This window comes from Mesocricetus auratus, unplaced genomic scaffold (genome assembly GCF_017639785.1).
Source record: "Mesocricetus auratus isolate SY011 unplaced genomic scaffold, BCM_Maur_2.0 Super-Scaffold_100691, whole genome shotgun sequence".
In the NCBI taxonomy this organism is placed as follows: Eukaryota; Metazoa; Chordata; class Mammalia; order Rodentia; family Cricetidae; genus Mesocricetus; species Mesocricetus auratus.
The window spans coordinates 10,581,782-10,603,136 of record NW_024429267.1 but is presented as its reverse complement, the minus strand read 5'-3'; the positions used below and the strand labels follow the sequence as shown (position 1 = coordinate 10,603,136).

Below are 21,355 nucleotides of genomic sequence, written 5' to 3'. Positions count from 1 at the left end.
TACTGCTGAATTCAAACACTCAGAAGTTTACAACATCAAAAACATCATTTTAAGCCTAATTTGATAGTCACACAGAATCTGAATTAAATTTTAAGCCACAATTCCAAATTTATGTTCACATTAGATTTTCTCCCTTCACAATTTCCTGTTAATTTATACAAACTTTAAATGCTGTATTACATTCCACAAGAAAGGAATAACAGTGAGATAGTGAATGTTAATTTGCTTTACTACAATAATCATTTTATTCTCCCTATATATCTATATTACAGACTATATCATAAAGATACACATTTTTAAAAAAGAGGTCATATTATAGGTAAAAACAAATTCTACTGGGCTAATGATATAGTGCAGTGTTAGAGTGCTTATCTAGTATGAAGGAGCCCTAAATTCAATTCCCAGGCATGAAGGAAGGAAAAAATCAATACTATTAAAAAGTTAAAGTCCTAAATAGTACATTTGGAGAAACCATGCCTTTAATACTTTTTCCTCAAGATTTTCATTTAGGTGGTTTCTAGGTGGTACCAACCTGTTTAGCTTGAAAATGACTAACAAGTACTTCATATGCAAAGTTTGTGTTATACAGTTCATATTTATAAAGGGTATGCTAATCTTAGCCACATTTAGAGCTGCATATACAGCTTTTTTTTAACTTTGGGAGAAAAACCTGAATGATCCAATATGAAAATGTTTTGGGGGAAAAAATTTAAATTAATTTAGTCTTAAGTGTGAAGGAGATTTCCAAGTAGTAGAATTAACATAAATTAAGCGGTCAAGTTTATTAATCATGTAATTCAGAATTTCCATATCTTTATTGGACTTTATTCTTTGTACAACTATTCCATAAGAAGTGGACATCTCTGTCATATGGTCTTTCTACTGCTCCATCTGGTTTAGTCAATTTTAGTTGAATTATTCTGTTCAGAGGCAAGTTCTGATGTAGCAAGGCTGGCCTTAAACTCAAAATGGAGCCGAGAACAACTTTCCTGTACTCCCAAATACTAGGAATACAGGTATCTACTAAGTGAGCTACAGCCCCAGGCCCTGCTTTAGATATTTTGAAGTTATAGTACAATGTTACAACACAAGAGAACTGAATCTTAAAAATACACTGCTGGGCGGTGGTGGCGCACGCCTTTAATCCCAGCACTCGGAAGGCAGAGGCAGGCAGATCTCTGTGAGTTCGAGGCTGGGCTGGACCAACAGCCTCCAAAACAATACAGAGAAACCCTGTCTCGTAAAACAAAACAAAAAAAATTTTTTTAGGGGCATGGTAACAGCACAGTGATGGGAGATGTTATTCTGTACATGTTTCTCTTATTGGTTGATGAATAAAACATCGACAGGCAGGAAGACAGGTGGGGCTAGGAGAGGAGGAGGATTCTGGGAAAGGCTGGCAGAGTAAGCCAGCCAGATGGAGTCTGGATGCTGCCACAGGACTAACACCATGCCGGGCATTACCAGATAAGCCACAGCCTCGTGGCAATACATATATTGATGGAAATGAGTTAATTAAGACAGAGGTAGCCAATAAGCCCTAGTCATTGACCAACAGATTCATAATTAATATAGCATCTGTGTGTTCATTTGGAGCCAGGCCAGAAAACTCATGCTTACAACACAGACTGTTATGACTAAAAATCCAAATGGGAAAAAAGAAAAGATCAACATACAATTAAAATATCAACAGCACTGAGCTTTTATTTAGGGTGAGAAAACATCTTGGTCTGTCCAAAGACTCAATACTCAGTTTTAAAATGGGTGATCAGCACTACCTCTTTACTACTGCTAAGTTATGTGCATGGTCTCTGAGTATTAAATGAGTATAAATATTTCACAACAATGGTATGTTTCATAACTCCTAGAACACATATGTGAAAAGAAGAAACACTTGCCCAAGTATATATCCATGTCTTAAGTTTAACAAGTGTTAAAATCCTTACCTGTGTTCTTTCCTCTACTCCAGTCATCTGGTACTTCCTCATCCTTTCAAAGACGGAGTGATCTGCACAGCCACCTTGTGGGCCATATTTATGGGGATAGTCTAAAGCAGAGAAGAAACATCATTGCTACATGTTTAGATAGAGCCAGCATCTTATCAATGAAAATTTAACTATTCTAATTTGGGACTGGAGAGATGGTGCAATGGTTAAGAGCACTTACTGCTCTCCCAGAAGACCTTGATTCAATTCCCAGTACCCACATGTTATTTCATTGCTGCCTTCTGGCCTCTGTAGATACCAGGTACAGATGTGGTGTATAGGTACACATGCAGGAAACACACATACCAAATAGAAATAAATTTTAAAAATTAAATATCATAATCAATGAAGGCCATAAATGTTTAGTGAACATTCATGAGAAAGTAACTATGCTAGGGACTTGATCCTGGTCCTAGCGTTTTATGTTGGGAAAACTTCGGAATTCAAAAATAAAATAATAATCATTCTGGATTTAACTTTCCCACTTTAGATAAACAGAGCATCTTAAAACTGCAATTTACCTTGTTTTGCTATTTATAACTTTCCCTTCAGTACATTAAATTTCCTACACTACAAATGTACAATTTAAGCACAGTAAGGCTAATATAAGATTATCTTTGGCTTGAAGTCCTTCTATGAATACGAACTGGCCTCAGATAAAGTGTCCTCCAATAACAAGTCATGGCGTGAAAATAGGTAGGATTGATTTTAAATTTATCCCATGTATAATTCAAATGCATGCTATACAAATTAATAACTATTTTATCATTTGTTCTCCCTTCGTGTATTAATTTATCTTTAGCTAAGCTGGTTTTGTTTTCAAAATAAACTACATAATTTAAGTGAGTCATTTAAATGTCTATTCTACTCTCTCAACAATCTACAAACTGCTTTCTTATTAAGAGTCTCCTTAATTCATGAACACATTTTACAATCCAATCCACTCCAATAACCACAATTAAGAGAACTGACAAAATAAGACGCCAGGATTCAGGTAGGACAGAATGCACTGGAAAGTGCCTTCACAGTAACTGCAGAAACCAGGAAGAGTAGCTGGGCTGTGGTGGCATGCCTTTAATCCCACCACTTGGGAGTATTCAAAGAGAGTTCTAGGACAGCCTCCAAAGTCACAGAGAAACCCTGTCTCAAAAAACAAAACAAAACCAAGAAAGTAAAATGCAACCACTGGGGGGGGGTAGGGTATAGTGATCTGATCAGGGAAATGGGAAAGGGGGAGCTCCTTAGGAAGGTGGGAAAAGGGTAAAGGGGAAGGGCAGGATATAAAAGATCTGATAGGGGAAATGGGGGAAAGTGGGCTCCTAGTGGGGAGGAAGGAAAATACAGAAGAAGGAAGGTAAAATAACAATAAAGATTTCTGAAAATACTATAAGAAATCATACTATTAACTATGTACCTTATCAAAAACCTATAATACATGTAATTCTGTGTATAAATACACTGAAATAATTTTAATGAACTTCTCTCATCTGGCTGACATTGCCGCTTCAAGAGCCAAAGACCACTGAATAAAATCCCCACTACCCTGACAGGAGAAGCCCTCTTTTGAATTGTTGGTCAGGACTGTCCAAAAGTCTTACAAAACATACAGCCTATTGCTACTGCCCTGGGTTGCTCCCAGAGTCTCTATTGCTGAAAGATACCGTGAACTTCAGAAACAAGGTCCAGAGATCCCTGAACTGGAATTGACCTGGGCTTTGAGGTTTCAAAAGCCCATGCCATCCCCAATTAGCCCTCTCTGCCTTGTGGTTGTTGTCTCTACATGTAAACAGTCAACCACTGTTCCAGACATGCCTATCTATCTGCTGACATGCTTCCTGTCACCATGGTCATGGACTCAACCTCAAATTCTAAGCTCCTAATAACCTCTTTCTTCCATAAGTTGTCTTGGTCATGGTATCTTCACAGGAATAGGAAAGTAACTATGACAGTCAGTAAACACAGAAGCAACTGAAAAACAAAAGCTCTGAAAGTACTGACATACAAATGGCTTACAATGTAAACTGTGGTATTTAAAATTTTTAAATCCTGTTCCACTATGGTGGCCAATTATTATTCAATTAGTATACCATGTTTTTATTTTTCCTTTGTGAAACAGTCCATGGGTGCTTCTATATAAATTTCTAAGACTAATGTCAATACTTAAATTAGTAAGATCTCATTTTAACATTTACCTTAGACTAATATAAGTTTAATGAAGAAAAAATTCAACATTTGATGCCATTTTTACTAAATTAGACACTCTCTTCCAAAGAGCTATGCTTAGTTTTCATTTATTATGAAGTTTCTAAAACTGCTACATCCCCACCCCCCACCCTCAGCCACATTCAAAACTTTTTCTCTCACGCTCAAAACAGATAAGGACAGATACAAAAGCACATAGATAGTATTACTCCAAAACAAATGACTACTGAAATTAAGAGTTTCAAAAGACAAGTTGCCCTGTGATTAAATCACTTGTAGCAAGTTTCATAATAATATTCCCTAAATGTTTCCCATACCTATTCCTTTCCTTTATACCTCAACAGCACCTACCATTAAAAAAGTATGTATCAGAGTTGGGTAAAAATGATCTGATCAACAAAATACATACTTCTCAAAGACTCTTTTATATTATCTTACCAATCACTTAGACTTCTTAAACTATTATTAAAATTAAGTATGTTTTTTGAAAAAAGTAATAATTAATTGCTTTATAAAATAATATTAAAATTAAAACTATTAAAATACTATTTTTGAAAAAAGCAATTTGAAAGTCACTGATCAAACTATTCCTCAATATCCTGAGCTAATGTCTACAGAGGGAACTCTATAGCTTCCCTTCAAATAAAGTATCACACACAATCAAGTTCTAGTTGAAGTTACTAGCCATGACCCTCCCCAGTCTTTTTTCCTGAATGGTCAATAGACTCTCCAACCTGGTAACAGCAGAATGATGCTATTTGAATAAGAAAGTTCCCTACATGCTAACCAGCCCAGCCTGGCCTACTTGGTAAGTTCCACACCCACAATAGACTCTGAACTTTGAAGAATGAAGAAATGAATGAATAACGTATGCATGCATACACACGTATACTGCATGCAGGAACATACACGCACGCACACAACACTAAAAAAAGAAACTTTAAAATTTCCTTAAGGCATTCATTTACACTTTTAAAAGAGAAACATATAAAAACACGAAAGAACACTAAACAGGTCACTTTGCACACTAACAAAGCAATAAAACACATACATATGCGAATACTAACTATAGTACTCAGTGTATTCTGGCTTACTAACAACAACCACCAGCCCAAGAATGTTAAGCACATGAATTGCATTTATAGAGAAGTGTGTCAAAAGGCAGAATATATTTTAAAAAAACTCATCTATGCTTGGCAACTGTATGTATGCAGCTTCAGAATCCAAAGTATCAGTGACAAATTACCTGAATCTTTTGATTATATCAGTCAAGAACCACAATAAAACAACATTATGTATGCAGTTACTCAAAAAGTCACGTTCTCAAAAGAAAATTTATCATTCACAAATGTAGCAATTCTTTACTAAATGAGGATAGTCTGATGGTGTGTATATACAGACATACAATGTTTACATATAATAAGTCAAAGCTATGGGGTTTTGTTAGTTTCGAGACAAGATCTCAAAATGTAATTCTGGCTGGCCTAGAACTTTCTAGATAGAGAAGGTTGGCCTAGAACTCAACAGAGATTTGCCTGCCTCTGGAATTAAAGACACTCACCACCATGCCCAGTTTATAATATATTTTCATGGAGTCACACTTGCAAAACTCCATGAAACAAAACTGGATTTAGTTTAAAACTCATATACTTTCAGTATTATAATACAAGGATGAAATAAATAGTATGGTAAATTATAGAAAATAATGTTAAATTTTAAACAGTGGAAAAAACAAAAATGAGAAATACTCCAAGTTCAACACATGAAATGGAATACTACATACAAAGACTATCAACTGCACAGAGGAAGCATCTGAGAGCTGCCTGCTGAAGCCAGAAGACAGTATTGACTCTTCAGAAGCTGGTGTTACAGGCAGTTATGAGCTGTCATGTAGGTACTGAAATAAAGCCTGGACTCTCTGGAAACGCAGCCAGGGTTCTTAATCACTGAGCCATCTCTCTTGACCTCCTACACATACTACACACACGTTGGTTTTTGTTTTGTTTTCTGGTTTTTTTTTTTTTCGTTTGCTTGTTTTTTGTTTTTTTGAGACAGGGTCTCTTGATGAACCTGGAACTCACTGATTCAGATAGACTATTTATCCAGCAAACTCCAGAGATCCTTGTGTTTCACCTCCCTAGTGCTGGAATTACAGGTGTAAGTTGTCTGTTCTAGTTTATTGGGCGTGTCTTAGTTAAGGTTTCTATTGCTATGAAGAGACACCATGACCACAGCAACTCTTATAAAGGAAAACATAACTGAGGTGTCTGGCTTGCAGTTTCAGAGGTTTAGTCCATTATCATCATGGTGGGAAGCAAGGCAGCATGCAAGCAAACGTGGTGCTTGAGAAGGAGCTGAGAGTTCTTACATCTTGACCCACAAGCAACAGGAAGTGGTCTGAACTAGGCATAGCTTGAGCATAGGAGACCTCAAAGCCTGCTCCCACAGTGACACACTTCCTCAAACAAGGCCACATCTTCTAAAAGTTCCACTCCCTATGAGTTTATGGGGGCCAATTACATTCAAACTACCACAACATGCATGCTGGGATCCGCTCAAATGTCATCATGCTTGTACAACAAGCACTTTACTGACTGAGTCATCTCTCCAGCACTCTTTTTTTGGTACCAGGAAATCCATTCTGCACACGCTCATATAGAGATCAAAAACTGGCACATGATATACTGGTGATTCAAAATGCAACACTGTAGAACAAATGTCTTCTTACCCTATACTGCACATAATTATTTTCAAATCAGTCTAGTAACAAAACTGATATTAATTCATTTAAAACTCTAGTGATTTCATCAGCTAAAAGGAATACAAATGCAGACCAAAAAACAAAAAACAAAAAAAAAACTTTGTTTTGTTGTTTTAAGCAGGGTCTCCCTATATATAGTTAAGGCTGATTTAAAACTCACTATGTAGTTCCAAGCTGGTCTCAAACTCATGATCCTCCTCTTCCTTGCCTCACCCTGTTGAGTGCCAGGATTACAAGCATGAGCCATCACACCTGGGAAACAATTTTAAAATGAAACCTTTGGAACTGCCATATGGCAAGATATCACTTCCCTAAAACTTGACTTTCTACTCTTAACACATAGCTCCTATACAACACACACACACACACACACACACACACACACACACACACACACACACACGTACACAGAAGAGAATTTTTGTTTGGAGATTTCATCTTTTGGAACATCAGCATTTGGGATTTTAGAGTGGTGAGATTCTGGAGTGGAGTGAAGTGTACAGGCTGGCCGCAAACATTTGAACTGGACTCCCCTACCTCAGCCTCCTTAGGACTGTCTGTTACATATTACTATGCCTCATTTATATAATTTTTGCCATTTTAGACTTTAAGGATTTTGATCTTTGGGGATTTTCCAATGTCTGGGACTGTGTCATCTCAGATTATAATCAGCACTAGTTTTCATCAATACATTGCTATAGATGCAAGCTAGATATTTCATCATTAATCCTAAAATAATCTAACAAATAGTAACTACTGGGCATTTTGCCTTCTTCTCTATTTATAAAAGATATGAGTTAATACATTTATATAAATAAACCTGTCTATTTGCAACACTGTGTACAATTACATATACTTGATATTAGAGTGGATTTCTAGTTTTCATATAGTAGTCAAATATGTGCCAGTGTTCAGAGTATATCATATTGCCTATATTAGCTACCATCAGCAGGAACTGAGGGGAAATCAATAGAAACTTAACAGAACCAATATCCAACAGGTTGTCACTCCTGAGTGACAAGGCTGCCTAGAATTAGTATAAAACTGCCTTGCCCCTACCTCACTGTGAAAAGATTACAACCATCTATAATCAAAAGAGTATAGTTTTATAAAATCAGCTCCTCTAGCCGGGCGTTGGTGGCGCACGCCTTTAATCCCAGCACTCGGGAGGCAGAGGCAGGCGGATCTCTGTAAGTTCGAGACCAGCCTGGACTACCAAGCGAGTTCCAGGACAGCCTCCAAAGCCACAGAGAAACCCTGTCTCGAAAATCAAAACAAAACAAACAAAACAAAACAAAACAAAACAAAACAAAAACAAACAAAAAAAAATCAGCTCCTCTAAAGTCCATCATCTGGCAAAGATCAAGAGAATCTTCACCTTTATCGGAAAGTTAAAAAGAAAAATCTGTACCCTCATTTCAATAAGCACTAAGGGCTATCTCCTACTTTCTGCCTTGGATTATTAATAAATAAATAAATATATATAGTAGAAAGTGGTAGATATATATTAATTATATACAGAGATAATATCTAATATATTAGATATATATTAGATTATACCATAGACTACTCCATCTACCACAGGAATCTGCAGCCCCTCAAAGTCACTCCCCTTCATTTCTTATTTTTAGATCTTCAATCACTTTCACATCACCCATCATAATTCTTTGAAACTACCAACATTCATGTTGATGATCTCTCCAGTGTATTTAGATGCTTTCTCAAGTTCACATTTCTACTTTTGAACTTGTCATTACTAATAACCTCTTTATAACCTCAACTTTCAGTACCCTATCTTCTGTCCACCATTACCTATCTAGACAACCCCTCTAGACCCAACAGCCATTCAAAAACAATAAAATCTTTTAACTCATCAATGCCTACCATCCTATATACTCTTATAGGACACTTTCCTCCTGCGCACTCATTTAAATGCCAGCAAGGATCATATTTACTCACTTCATTCCTTTGTCCCCTATCCCACTCACTTGACTCTCAACCAAATCCCTTTAAAATTCATCTCTTTACTATACCCCTGGTAACCAGAACTGTTCTCATTCAAAAGTCATGATCTGTAGCCATAGCTTTAACTTCTCAACACAGCCTGGAACTTCCATCCTATTCTAAAGTCCATTTTCAGTTTCACTTGCAAATAGCAACAGGCAGACCTCATTTTGTACAGGCCATAAAACTGATTCTGCAAACTTCTCAAATTCTGCAAAGTGATCTCAGTCATCAGTAGAAAAAAATTGTAACTTCCAATGTTTAAAGACTTTTGTCAAAAGACTAAAACATTCTGTTATCAATACATACAAAAAGGAAAAAATTAAAGATATATTTAATAAACTATAATTTTAAAATAAAGGTTAGTGCTTAAACATTTAGTGTTTTATCTCTTTGTAAAAAATATTTTATATAAGATAAAGACAAACTATTCTAAAATCTTTTTAGGGTAAAAGTAAAATTCCAAAGCAACAAAACACTATTATATGTTTCAAATTCTGTTAGCAAAAAATTCCCATGACAAAAAAAAAAAGAACAGAGGTCAAATATAAAAATGTTTCTGTATACTTCTAAAATTTCTAGGAGACTATTCTCCCTGGCCACCACATTAACTACAAGATCGGACAATGACATTTTCTCTCTAAAATTACTGACAATATAATCCTCATTTCTAGAAAAAGCCTTTGTTCAGCTTATGAATAAGCCCTCATTGAAATGCAAAATCATAGGATGCTTTGCAGTTCCCGGAAAAGGCCAAACAGTGATTCTTTCAAAAGAATGGGCAATGAGTGGCGAACATTAGCCAGTTTAAAACAAAGATGGGCTTTAGAGCCCCTGCCTTTCCTCCAGTTCCTCTGCATACAAACCTCTTGCTTTTGTTTTGCTGTAGGAAACACAAATATAAATAACACATACACACATGCACCACAGCACCACCTCAGACAGGGAGTAAGTAGCTGATTCTCAATTACCACTCAGAATATTTACAGTTTGAATTATCTGCCCAGCACCACCAGCCACAAAACATTTCTGGCAGCTTCACCACTATCAGAGCAGCATCTCTATGCAGTTCAAGACTAGGGTCTTCACCATGGCTTTCTAATAGACAAAAGCAGCTCTAAAATCCAGTGATGAGCTACTGATAACAAACCCAATCAAATAATACAACCCTTAAGATGAACTAAATTTAAAATACAGTAACTCCACAGACAGATAATTATATGAAAACTGTTACCATATCATGGGACGTGTTCTTTAACTAAGAAAATTTCCATTTATTCCTATGTTGCCCCAAAAACAAAGACCAAGAGAAGAAAAGATGAAGAATATGAAGGACTCCCAATGCTTCTTCTTTTCAATTCTAATGGACAGGGTCCCTTTTTTCCTATGACCTATCCCCAAACCCAGAGCCAGTTTAGGAGGTAATGGAAGGGTAGAAACAGCAGCACACACATCACATTCATCTTCCAGGAAAGAGTTGAAAGAGCTGACTCAAGTATGTCCTTCCTTACCCTGACTTTTGGAACAAAGGGCTAGTGCTGCCAGGCAGGGGCTTATGGGAGTAAGAGCAACAGGGGAAATGTTGCTGTACTGTGATCATTATAAATAGAATCACTAGATTCTGAAGTCTAAGAGGATGGAACTTTGTGGTATTCACCATTGTATACCAGGACCTAAAGAGATCAGCCACTAATATAATGCTAAGAAAGAAACTATTAGATCTGTTAATGGAATATTTGCTGAAGGCCTGGCCACCTAATGTTCTCAAAGGCAGTGAAACAAACCTAGCAGGAGTTAGGTCACTAGAAACAAACTCTGAAGAAGATAATCATGATCTACACTCTTTCCTGTTACTTTCTCTGTATTCCTAGAAGATAAAAGGTAAACTCATCATACTCCCCATCATGATAGATTCACTTTTGCCACCAGAGTCCCAAAGCAGTCCTCTAAAAGTCAGGTTATAAAAAAATCTGAAGTAGCAGCACAAACACAGAGCCTGTGAATTGTAAAACTTACAATAATTCAACACACTGACTATGTCCATCTATACTACTTGGGATGGCACACCTGTCCACAGTGGTAACTGGATGCCTCCAAGACAAAACCAATGTTTGGTTCATTGTTTTTTTGTTTGTTTTGCTTTGGTTTTTTGTTTTTTCTTTTCTTAAGGTTCCATGCTGTAACAAATAAAAAGAAATAATCACACACTCTTTCTCTGGCAGTCTAGAGACCTCTTTTCTTGAGGTTCAAATCCAATATCACAATACCCAAGAAGTCCTCCTATATTAAACTAAGGATTTCTGGGTTTGTTCCACTCTCGTTGTTTAAGTAACAGCATTTAATTGTTTGTTTATTTTTTGTTTTTGTTTTTAAGACAGGGTTTCTCTGTAAGAGCCCTGGCTGTCCTGGAACTCACTTTGCAGACCAGGCTGGCCTCGAACTCACAGAGATCCACCTACTTCTGCCTCCCAAATGCTGAGATTAAAGGTATGCACCACCACACTTGGTGTACATTCTTTTTCTGTGAGAATTCCCCTTCAAGGTGAATTTTTGTTTTGTTTTGTTTTGCTTTTCCAGACAGGGTTTCTCTGTATTGTTTTGGAACCTGTCTTGGAACTCACTCTGTAGACCAGGCTGGTCTTGAACTCACAGAGACCCGCCTGCCTCTGCCTCCCGAGTGCTGGGATTAAAGGCGTGTGCCACCAACGCCTGGCCAAGGTGAATTTTTTTAAGACTTAATATTTCCCATACGTTCATAAACCAATATAGTTGAATTTGATTTTCCATCCAGCAGCTAGTTTCTATGGCTCTTTCTCAAAGGTATCTATCATGCAAATAACAACAAAAACACTGCTTCATTAGCCTCCTGCTGGCTTTCATCCTACCAACAATGACTAGGAATTATCTACCATTTCTAAATTGCTTCTCCAAGAAGTGTTTTTAAAATTTCTAACTGTTTTACAGACTGTTGCAAAAGGCATGTTATCCAACAGAACTTGCCTAGAATATATAACCTGCTCAAAAAAAAAAAAAAAGGAAATGGGGTAGCAGGAAGTTTGAGTCGGGGGAAGAATAGAGGAGAGCAAGATGAGAGATACCATAATAGAGGGAGCCATTATAGGTTTGAGGAGAGATCTGGCACTAGGGAGATTTTCAGAGATCTGTAAGGATGACACCAACTGGCAATCTAAGTCATAGTGGAGACGCTACCTTAAATGCCCTTCACCTATAATACCTATAATGAGATTGATCACTACCTTATATGCCATCCAAGAGGCTTCATCCAGTGGCTGATGGAAGTAGAGGCAGACACCCACGGCTGAACACTGAACTGAACACCTGAAACCCAGTTGCAGAGAGGGGAGGAGTGATGGACAGAGGTGGGGGGTCAAGACCAGGCTGGTGAAGCCCTCAGAAATAGCTGACCTGAATAAGGGGGAGTTCATGGACCCCAGACTGATGGTTGTGAGGCCAGCATGGGACTGATCCAGACCCCTTGAACGTGGATGTCAGTGAGGAGGCCTAGGCAATCTATGGGACCTTGAATAGTAGATCAGTATTTAGCCCTGGCGTACAAATGGACTTTGGGTGCCCATTCCATGTGAAGGAATGTGCTCTTGGCCTGGATACATGGGGGAGGGACTGAACCCTGCCCTGGATGATATGACTGCCTTTGGGGATCCCGCCCCGGGAGTGGAGGGAAGATGGGATGGGGGGCTGGTGGGAGGTAGGGGAGGAGGGGAGTGAGGGAGAGCTGGGATTGACATATGAAACAGACTTCTAATTTAAATTTTAAAAATTTTAAAAGAAAATATTGATTTTTAAAATGAACAAACACTGTTGCAAAATTCTAAGAGATTTTGAATTCAGTCTTCTTACTAACAAATCAAATGTTCAAACATTTCACCACATTGTACTGAAAACTACACTTGAAATTACACCCAGCTATAATATTGAAAGACCCCTACCTAGGACCCCCTAGGAAAAGAAAAGCAAGGCCAGGCCGTTGCCTAATGAAAGAAACCCAGAACAGGTGTCTCACCCTCAAAACAGGATGTCTCTACTCACTATAGCAATCATGAGACCCGGATACTAATTGCTGAAGCATGCTGGGAACTTTCATATGACAATACTAGAAAACCTAGTCCTTGGCAACTACCCTGGCCCCCAATTGTGTCTGATCACTGTAGCAATCATAGGACCCGGATACTAATTGTTGAAGCATGCCGGGGTCTTTCAGGTAGGAAACCTAGTCTTTGGCAACTACCCCTGCCCCCCCAGATGATCTCAGCCCATGCTTCAGTAGCCAATGAAATACCTGTTGCTATGCTGATACTTATGTAATCATTAAAACTCCATAAATAGTGTACTCCCTACAAGCCCGGTATGCTCTGCACCCGAGTTGCAGTAGCATCCGCAGGCGCCTGTGTACTCAATAAATCACCTCTTGCATTTGCAGCCAGTGGTCTGGCCCCGGTTCTTGGGCAGAGGGTTCGGTTCAGTGCCCGGCGCTTTGATGCCGAGGTTTTTCATTGGAGGTTCCACCGAGATTTCTGCCCCAGAACCACCAGTGCCACCGGGAGGTAAGCTAGCCGGCACCCTGTCTGCTTTGTTCTTTGTTATATGTATGTATGTTGATCTGTCTCCGAGCAGGTTGGCTACGTAGTCATTCAGTAACTAGGGCGGCTTGAGAAGGGGCTGACGAGCCCAGATTTCTCCCCCGCCACCCTGGCAGACGTGCCAGGGATCTGGAGAGCTCAATTGTTTGGAGCTCACGGGCCTGAAAAGGGAAAAACGGGACCACTACTCCTGTTGACCCGTCTGAGTATTTACTTTCGGTTCTCTGCCGAAAGCGCGCAGCGTGTCTCGTTGTGAGTTGCTTAATTGTGTTATTTGTCTTGTTCGTCTATTTGTCTTTGTATTTTGAGTTTTCTGATTCAAGCATGGGACAAACCATAACCACCCCTTTGAGCCTTACTTTAGATCACTGGAATGAAGTGCAGATTCGTGCCTCTAACCAGTATAAACTGCACATCTGAGTGGCCAACCTTCGATGTGGGCTGGCCACGGGATTGGACCTTTAACCTAGAAATTATCTTACAGGTTTAGGATCGGGTCTTTGACAAGGGACCCCATGGACACCTGGACCAGATAGCATACATTGTTATTTGGGAAAATTTGGCTAAAGACCCCCGACATGGGCAGCCCGGTTTGTGACTCTCTGACCTCCTCTGAAGGCAGTCTCGGAGAAAACTGTCAGCTCCTCCCCTACCCCCTTCTTCACCCTTGGTCCCTGTCCCAGCTCCAGATCATCATCTACTCCTAGATGATGCAGTTCTCATAGAAATATTACAAGGGGAAAACTACAAGTAACAAGTTTTGTAAAGTTAATTTAAATTTGCTAATAGGTTTTCATGTTCAGGATAAATAATTTTTCAACCCTGTTGATAAGGTGACTTTCACATTAAGGCAGCTGTTGCATGCCAATTTTTTTATGTGTGTGTACAATTGGTTGAGTATCTAATATGCCCCAGGTTCAGTAACTAAACAATTCTTTTTATAAGTTGGTCCTATGGCTGAGGACTTTGGCCAAGCCTAGCTAGTCACTGGCCCATCTTATCCCTCTGTCTCTGTTCTTGCCTGCCTATACACGTGGAGCAGGTCAGGGGTCTTCTCTTGCTGCCCTAAACAAATGGCATGCTGGGCAAAAGTCTCTCCCACCATGTGCCATGGTATAGAACCTGCTGCAACAGGGTCTCCTATCCCTGAGCATGCAGTGAGGCAGCTGCTCTGTTCTCCAACTGCTGCTGCAGCCCTCACAGCTTCTCTGATCTATCAGGTTTTCACCCAATATCTGACTTCTGAGTCCTTATTGGTATAGGTAAAAAAAAAAAAAACAACGCTATCCATTCTGACCCTGACAGCAAGGATTTCTGTATGACTGACTTTCTGATGACTACATAGCAAATCAACCCCTCCTAAGAAAGCCAAGCTCTACAGCTGTAGCTGGAATTTTTTGTCTGGACCACCAGCTCCCAATAATGAAATAGAAACTTACTATTAATTGTAAAAGCTTTGCTGATAGCTTGGGCTTGTTTCTAACTAGCTCTTATAACTTAAGAAGCTGTGAGGTGTGCAGGATGTGAGGATGGGTGTCTCTCTCTCTCTCTCTCTCTCTCTCTCTCTCTCTCTCTCTCTCTCTCTCTCTCTCTCTGTCTCTATCTCTCTGTCTTTCTGTCTCTCTGCCCCATGCACATGGCGTGCTGGCAAAGGAGCCATCTGCCAGCTTTTCCCTCCACCAGAGCTCCCTGCTCAAACACACAGGGCTGGAGCAGGTAAGCCATTTGGCCAGATCCGGTCTTTCCACAGAAACTAAATGGCTTTAAAGTTATAACTACAAGAGAAAAAAATGTAAGCTGTTTACTATGATGTTTCATTTCTACAAATGCTAAATTTTAAAATTAATCTCTCAAAAATTATGTATGCTTGTTTTGTTAAAAAGTTCTATCTGTATTTTCTGTCGTAATCTAAGTTTTATTACAAGCATAGAGCTAAAACAAAAGTAGTGCAGGTCGCCACCGTTTTACAGTCAGTCACATGCCACGCTGGCCACATGGCTGGCTGGTAGCCATTTTACTAAAGTTAAAAGAGATACCTGATCCACCATCTTAACTAAAGGTGACCACATGGAAGTTATGAGGTACCATCCTATCAACAAGTTTTTATTCAGATTTAAAATGTTAATGCTTTTATACACAGGAATACTAAGTTTTATAATTTAACAGTCACCCAGATAATAATGGTTTTAAAGGCCTAAATAAAAACATTAAGGGATTTCAGAAGTTTTTAAAATGTTTTCAATTTATAAGGTTATAAGATATTTATACTGTTAAAATGTTTAAAGCTAGACCTAACAATATATAGTTATAGTTTTATAAAGGTTAATAAAGTTTATACTTTTAACAGTTAAGCTTAAGGCAGACAAACCTCTAATACTTCAGAGACCTAAAGAACATGGCATTTAAAATGTTAATTTAAAAGTTTATAATATCAGACAGACTGCCAGATCCTAACAGTGACCCAAAGTCTCCAAAGAAGATTATGAGGCACCCTGGTCCCTACACCTGGATTGTGTTAACTCTAACCAGTGAGCAAGATGCTCAAAGGTGACACCTGCTGCTGCCAGGACCTGGCCCAGAATGTGGACAAAGCTGCTGGACACTGGAAAATTGATTGCACCCCTTTTGCCAAGACAAAACAAGGTCAGTCTTTTCCATGTCCCTCTTCCACAGAGAGAAAGAAAACTCACCTTACAGGCCTGGTAAAGATTGATGCTGTTCCTGATACGTGTGCCTCCAGTGCTAATAGAGGAGACTTGGGTATGACTGTATATGGACTGGTACCTGACACTTTTTAATAGATTTGGAGACTGTATAAAATTTATCCTTCTCAGATCTCTGAAAATATTAATGGTTGTCAGGTTGACAACATCAGGCAGCCAAATCCACAAGACTATAGTCAGCTTGGTTGCTCATTTTATTTATGTAAAAATCAAGCCTTATTATGTCTCAATAAGGATCAAAGGATGTAAATACTTGTTCAATCACAAGCTCAAGGTTTTTAGGTTTATTTTGGTTATCATCTAAGTATAAACTTAAAGGGCTTTTCATCAGGCCAAAGATACCTCTGTCCAATTCATACCTGGCTCCCTGGACAGAAGACAAATGTACACTACTAGCCCAAATCTGTAGTTTCTGCTAGGACAAAATACAGATACCCAGATATCTGCTTTTTCTACAATGTAGATTTCAGTACCAACTGATAATGCTACTGTACCTATAACCTTTATGTCCTTTTGTATAACAAAATTCACATAGGCTTCAGAGGATCAAAAGTCATACAGCTTGGATCCACTTCTCACAGGTCAAAGAGGACTCCAGATAAGTGCAGCCAGTTATCCCACCTGTCTGTTCCTGAGAATAAGATTTTCTCTCCTGGTCATGGGATTCCTGACCTTCCTGATCACTAATACTATGGGTCTAAAGAGTTCCAATTAAATACATAAGTTTTAACTTCTGTTCGCAGTTTTAAACATGTCTTAAACAGGTTTCCACTTCTGGCAAACACATCTGAACATCAGTTGCTGACCACAGCCTGCTCCTAAAGACTGCGAGCCCTAGACTTCCTGTGGATGTGAACCAGTTCAGCTGATGTGGACACCCCCTGTCTCTTCAACACAGTCTGCCAATCAGCTGCTCCTGGATAGATACCCCATTGCCTAAATTCCCTTTTTGCTTTTGACTTGCATTTCAGCCTTCTTGGGTCCCCTAACTTCGTCCCAAAGTCAGCAAGAAGTAGCATGGAAAGGAATACATCGCCCTCTTTCCCCTGGTTGAGATGCAAAGTCAAAAGAAAAAAAATTCCCTTACATAGGGAACAGTATAATAAGAGGGGGAGACATATGTGCCACTCTCAAAGAGGAATGTTGTTTTTATGCAGACAAGACTGGGGTAGTAACCAAAACTCTGGATAAACTCAAGGAGAGGCTCACTGTTCGTCAGAAAAAAATTTAAATCCCAACAATGCTGGTATGAGGGTTGGTTTAACAAATCCCCCTGGTTCGCTACACTAGTCTCTACTCTTATGGGCCTCCTAACCTTTGGGCCCTACATTCACAAACAATAATTCAAGCCTTAGTCTTAACTCAACAATATCATGCCCTCAAACAGATGGAACCATAAGTAAACCTTAAGTAGAGAGGGCTGGACAATAGGTAAAAGATTCTACCTATGCACAAGAACAAGGGGGGAATGAAAGACCCCTACCTAGGACCCCCTAGGAAAAGAAAAGCAAGGCCAGGCCGTTGCCTAATGAAAGAAACCCAGAACAGGTGTCTCACCCTCAAAACAGGATGTCTCTACTCACTATAGCAATCATGAGACCCGGATACTAATTGCTGAAGCGTGCTGGGAACTTTCATATGACAATACTAGAAAACCTAGTCCTTGGCAACTACCCTGGCCCCCAATTGTGTCTGATCACTGTAGCAATCATAGGACCCGGATACTAATTGTTGAAGCATGCCGGGGTCTTTCAGGTAGGAAACCTAGTCTTTGGCAACTACCCCTGCCCCCCCCAGATGATCTCAGCCCATGCTTCAGTAGCCAATGAAATACCTGTTGCTATGCTGATACTTATGTAATCATTAAAACTCCATAAATAGTGTACTCCCTACAAGCCCGGTATGCTCTGCACCCGAGTTGCAGTAGCATCCGCAGGCGCCTGTGTACTCAATAAATCACCTCTTGCATTTGCAGCCAGTGGTCTGGCCCCGGTTCTTGGGCAGAGGGTTCGGTTCAGTGCCCGGCGCTTTGATGCCGAGGTTTTTCAATATCTAGATTTTACAATAAATTAATTTCTGCTCTTTTTGTTGATATTGTTTATTTATTCAATACAGGGTCTCATTATATAGCCTAGGCTGGCTGTTCTGGAACTCGCTATGTAATCCAGTCTGGCCTCAAAGTCACAATCCTCCTGCCTCAGCCTCCTGAATGCTAGACTACAGACATGAACCACCATGCCCACTAACTTAATCTTTTTGTAAAATAAATCTGCAAAACATAATAGTGAGACAGCTCTCAGAAGAAAAAAAAATTCAATGTCACTTCCTAAAGTTGTTTTCTTATAAATCTTTGATGTTTTTAAATCATCTTATGCTTCTGAAATGATGCATAATAGTTCATTTATTTTAAAACTAAAGATAAAAATATATGCAGACATAGATATATATGGTAACAAATCAGAAACGGTCTTGATCTAACATTTTCTCAACAAGTTGTACTTGTAGTTTCTGAATGAATGTCTTTTTTCATCTAATTTTTGTTTTTGTATGTAATTTGTTTGTTGTTTTCATTGTTTATTGTTTTTTGAGACAAGGTGTAGCTCTGTTGCTCAGGCTGGCCAGAACTCCCTATGAAACATAGGCTGGATTTCAAACTTGGAATCTTTTTATCTCAAATCACCCATGTGTTGGTACTGCAGATGTTCCTCATATACCTGGCTTCTTTTGATCTAATTTTTAAGTAAATTAGATTTCTAATTAACTATCCTTTTTAAAGTAACTGCCATTTTTCCTAGCTTTCTCTACTTTTCCACCTGTAAAACGATTGAGAAATTTATATTTCCCAGAGGTGAACTGGGAGAGTGGGGCACACACAACAAAGAAACACCTCTATCTATCTAACTTGACAACACTAAACATCAGACCTGCCTAGGATTACATGTATTTACTGCAAAGCATAAAATATTCAGAAAGTTTTTTAAAATCTCTAAATTTTTATATCTGCTCCAAATATTTTTGTGCCTACATTCAATACTTAAAACCAATACAAAAGATATCATGATTTCATCATTTGTCAATCTCAGCATGTCACAACTCAATATGTGTAAGTAGATTTCCAAACTTCACACTAGCCCTAAGTGTGGCTAGAATTGTTTAAAGGCAATCTTCAGAAATTCGTGTTATAAAAGTTATGTTACAATCTGACATCATCAACAGTGCTAGTAATCCCCAATTCAATTCTTTCTCCCACTGATACCATCATCCCATGGTGACACAAAAGAGCTGGGAAGCTTAGTAACTAACAAAACACAGTTATGCCAACAATTTCAAAAATATATGTGGAATTAATTTTTGTTTACTTGCTTTCTGGATTGTTTGCTTGTTTAAGACATGTTTTCGCCGGGCGGTGGTGGCGCACGCCTTTAATCCCAGCACTCGGGAGGCAGAGGCAGGCGGATCTTTGTGCATTCGAGGCCAGGCTGGACCGATAGCCTCCGAAACAATACAGAGAAACCCTGTCTCGTAAAAACCAAAAAAAAAAAAAAAAAAAAAGACATGTTTTCATGTAGCCTGGGCTAGTCTTAAACTTGCTACATAGCTGAAGACTTTGAATTCTGATTCTCTTGCCTCCTCCTAGCATTTGCTGAGACAACAGGTATGGTGTATCACCACATCCAGCTTCTGGTATTTTAAAGGTATTGAAAGCAACATACTGAAGCCTCCACAAATAAGGTTTCTACATGAATGAAGTCTCCATTTTGAAATGGCAAAACAAAGTTTTTAAGAATCTTAATTTTTATTCATGAAATTATGTGCCTTTTCACCAAAACACAACAAAAAGGAGAGACACACATAGCTATAGCTTTTACATGCTAAGATCAGGGGTACCTACATTCCTAGGAGAAACAGGCAAACTTTCATTCATGGGAAAATAAATAATAAACAATAAATCTAAATGAAAAGAATAAACCAGACACATTCTACATAGCTTTATATGTTTAATTAAAAGTTTTTTTTAATTCAGAGTTTAAGTATTTTTATGAAAGTACAGCAGGAAAAAATGGCTTAGACCTTTGCCTCAGAGCACATGGTAGGCTCCAAGAGGAAATATTCAGGCATTCCTAAGATTTACACATAACAAAATTAATATTAGAGTTTACCATACAGTGGTTTTGTTGTTTCTTCAAAATAAACTGTGCTAGCAGGCAAAGAATTAAGTGACATTTTGTAATACTAGGAGAGAATATTTTTACTGCTGCAATAAAGAACTAGGCTTATATAACTTTTAAGTTGGTACCTGTATGTAGTGAATGACATGACATTCACGTGTGTATCAAAGCACCTGGGGAGGCTGCTCAGTGTTTCTGCTGAAAAAGCATCACCTATTGTTCTCCAAAACAACATCATTTTCCACATGGATTTACACATTTATACCAAGAGGTCCTAAAATAGTATTCAGAAAGCATAGCTAAACTCTGATCAGAACATTTATAAGTTCACTTATACATATCCACAGTATATAAACAATCATACAACACTTCAGTTGTGAAAATAAATTACTGGCACTAAGTTAATTATGTGAAATAATAAGAAAACATACCCTTTCTTTTCATTAGTTAAGAAGAAAAGGAAAGGAAAAAAAGCCCAAGGACAGAAGTTGGTGTAACATTGCAATGCACCAAAATGTGTAATTTTAGGAAGGTATGCAGATTTCAGAAAAGCCCCAGAAATCCTAGAAAGGTAATGAGGATTTACAGTTTCTTCCCATGGGCACATGGCACAGAAGGTGGTGTCCACAAGTCACATAAGATTCCAAGTCTTCCTTTCCTCACCTATAAAGTAGGACTAATACATTTGCTTTACCTCACAAAGCTACTGAAGATGAAATAATTAACACACATGAAGAATTTTATTCTGTGCCAAGCAACATTAAATAACAACTACCTTTCTTATAATGCTGACTCTTTTAGGATCACCAACACCCAGAGTTTAAACAGTCACTTAAAAGTAAGTTTACAGTTTGTAAGACAAGTAAGTCCAAACTCCCTATTTTTGTTTGGC

The 21,355-nt window shown here is 38.5% G+C and overlaps 1 protein-coding gene across 1 annotated transcript in view; it reads right to left on the bottom strand.

Annotated features, from left to right (window-relative positions):
- Adam10 (ADAM metallopeptidase domain 10) overlaps positions 1 to 21,355 on the bottom strand; it is a 103,683-nt gene that overhangs the window by 38,866 nt on the left and 43,462 nt on the right. Inside the window, exon 5 of the mRNA XM_005075467.4 lies at positions 1,947 to 2,047. Coding sequence (XP_005075524.1) covers positions 1,947 to 2,047 — 101 coding nt within the window. The remainder of the gene's footprint in view (positions 1 to 1,946; positions 2,048 to 21,355) is intronic.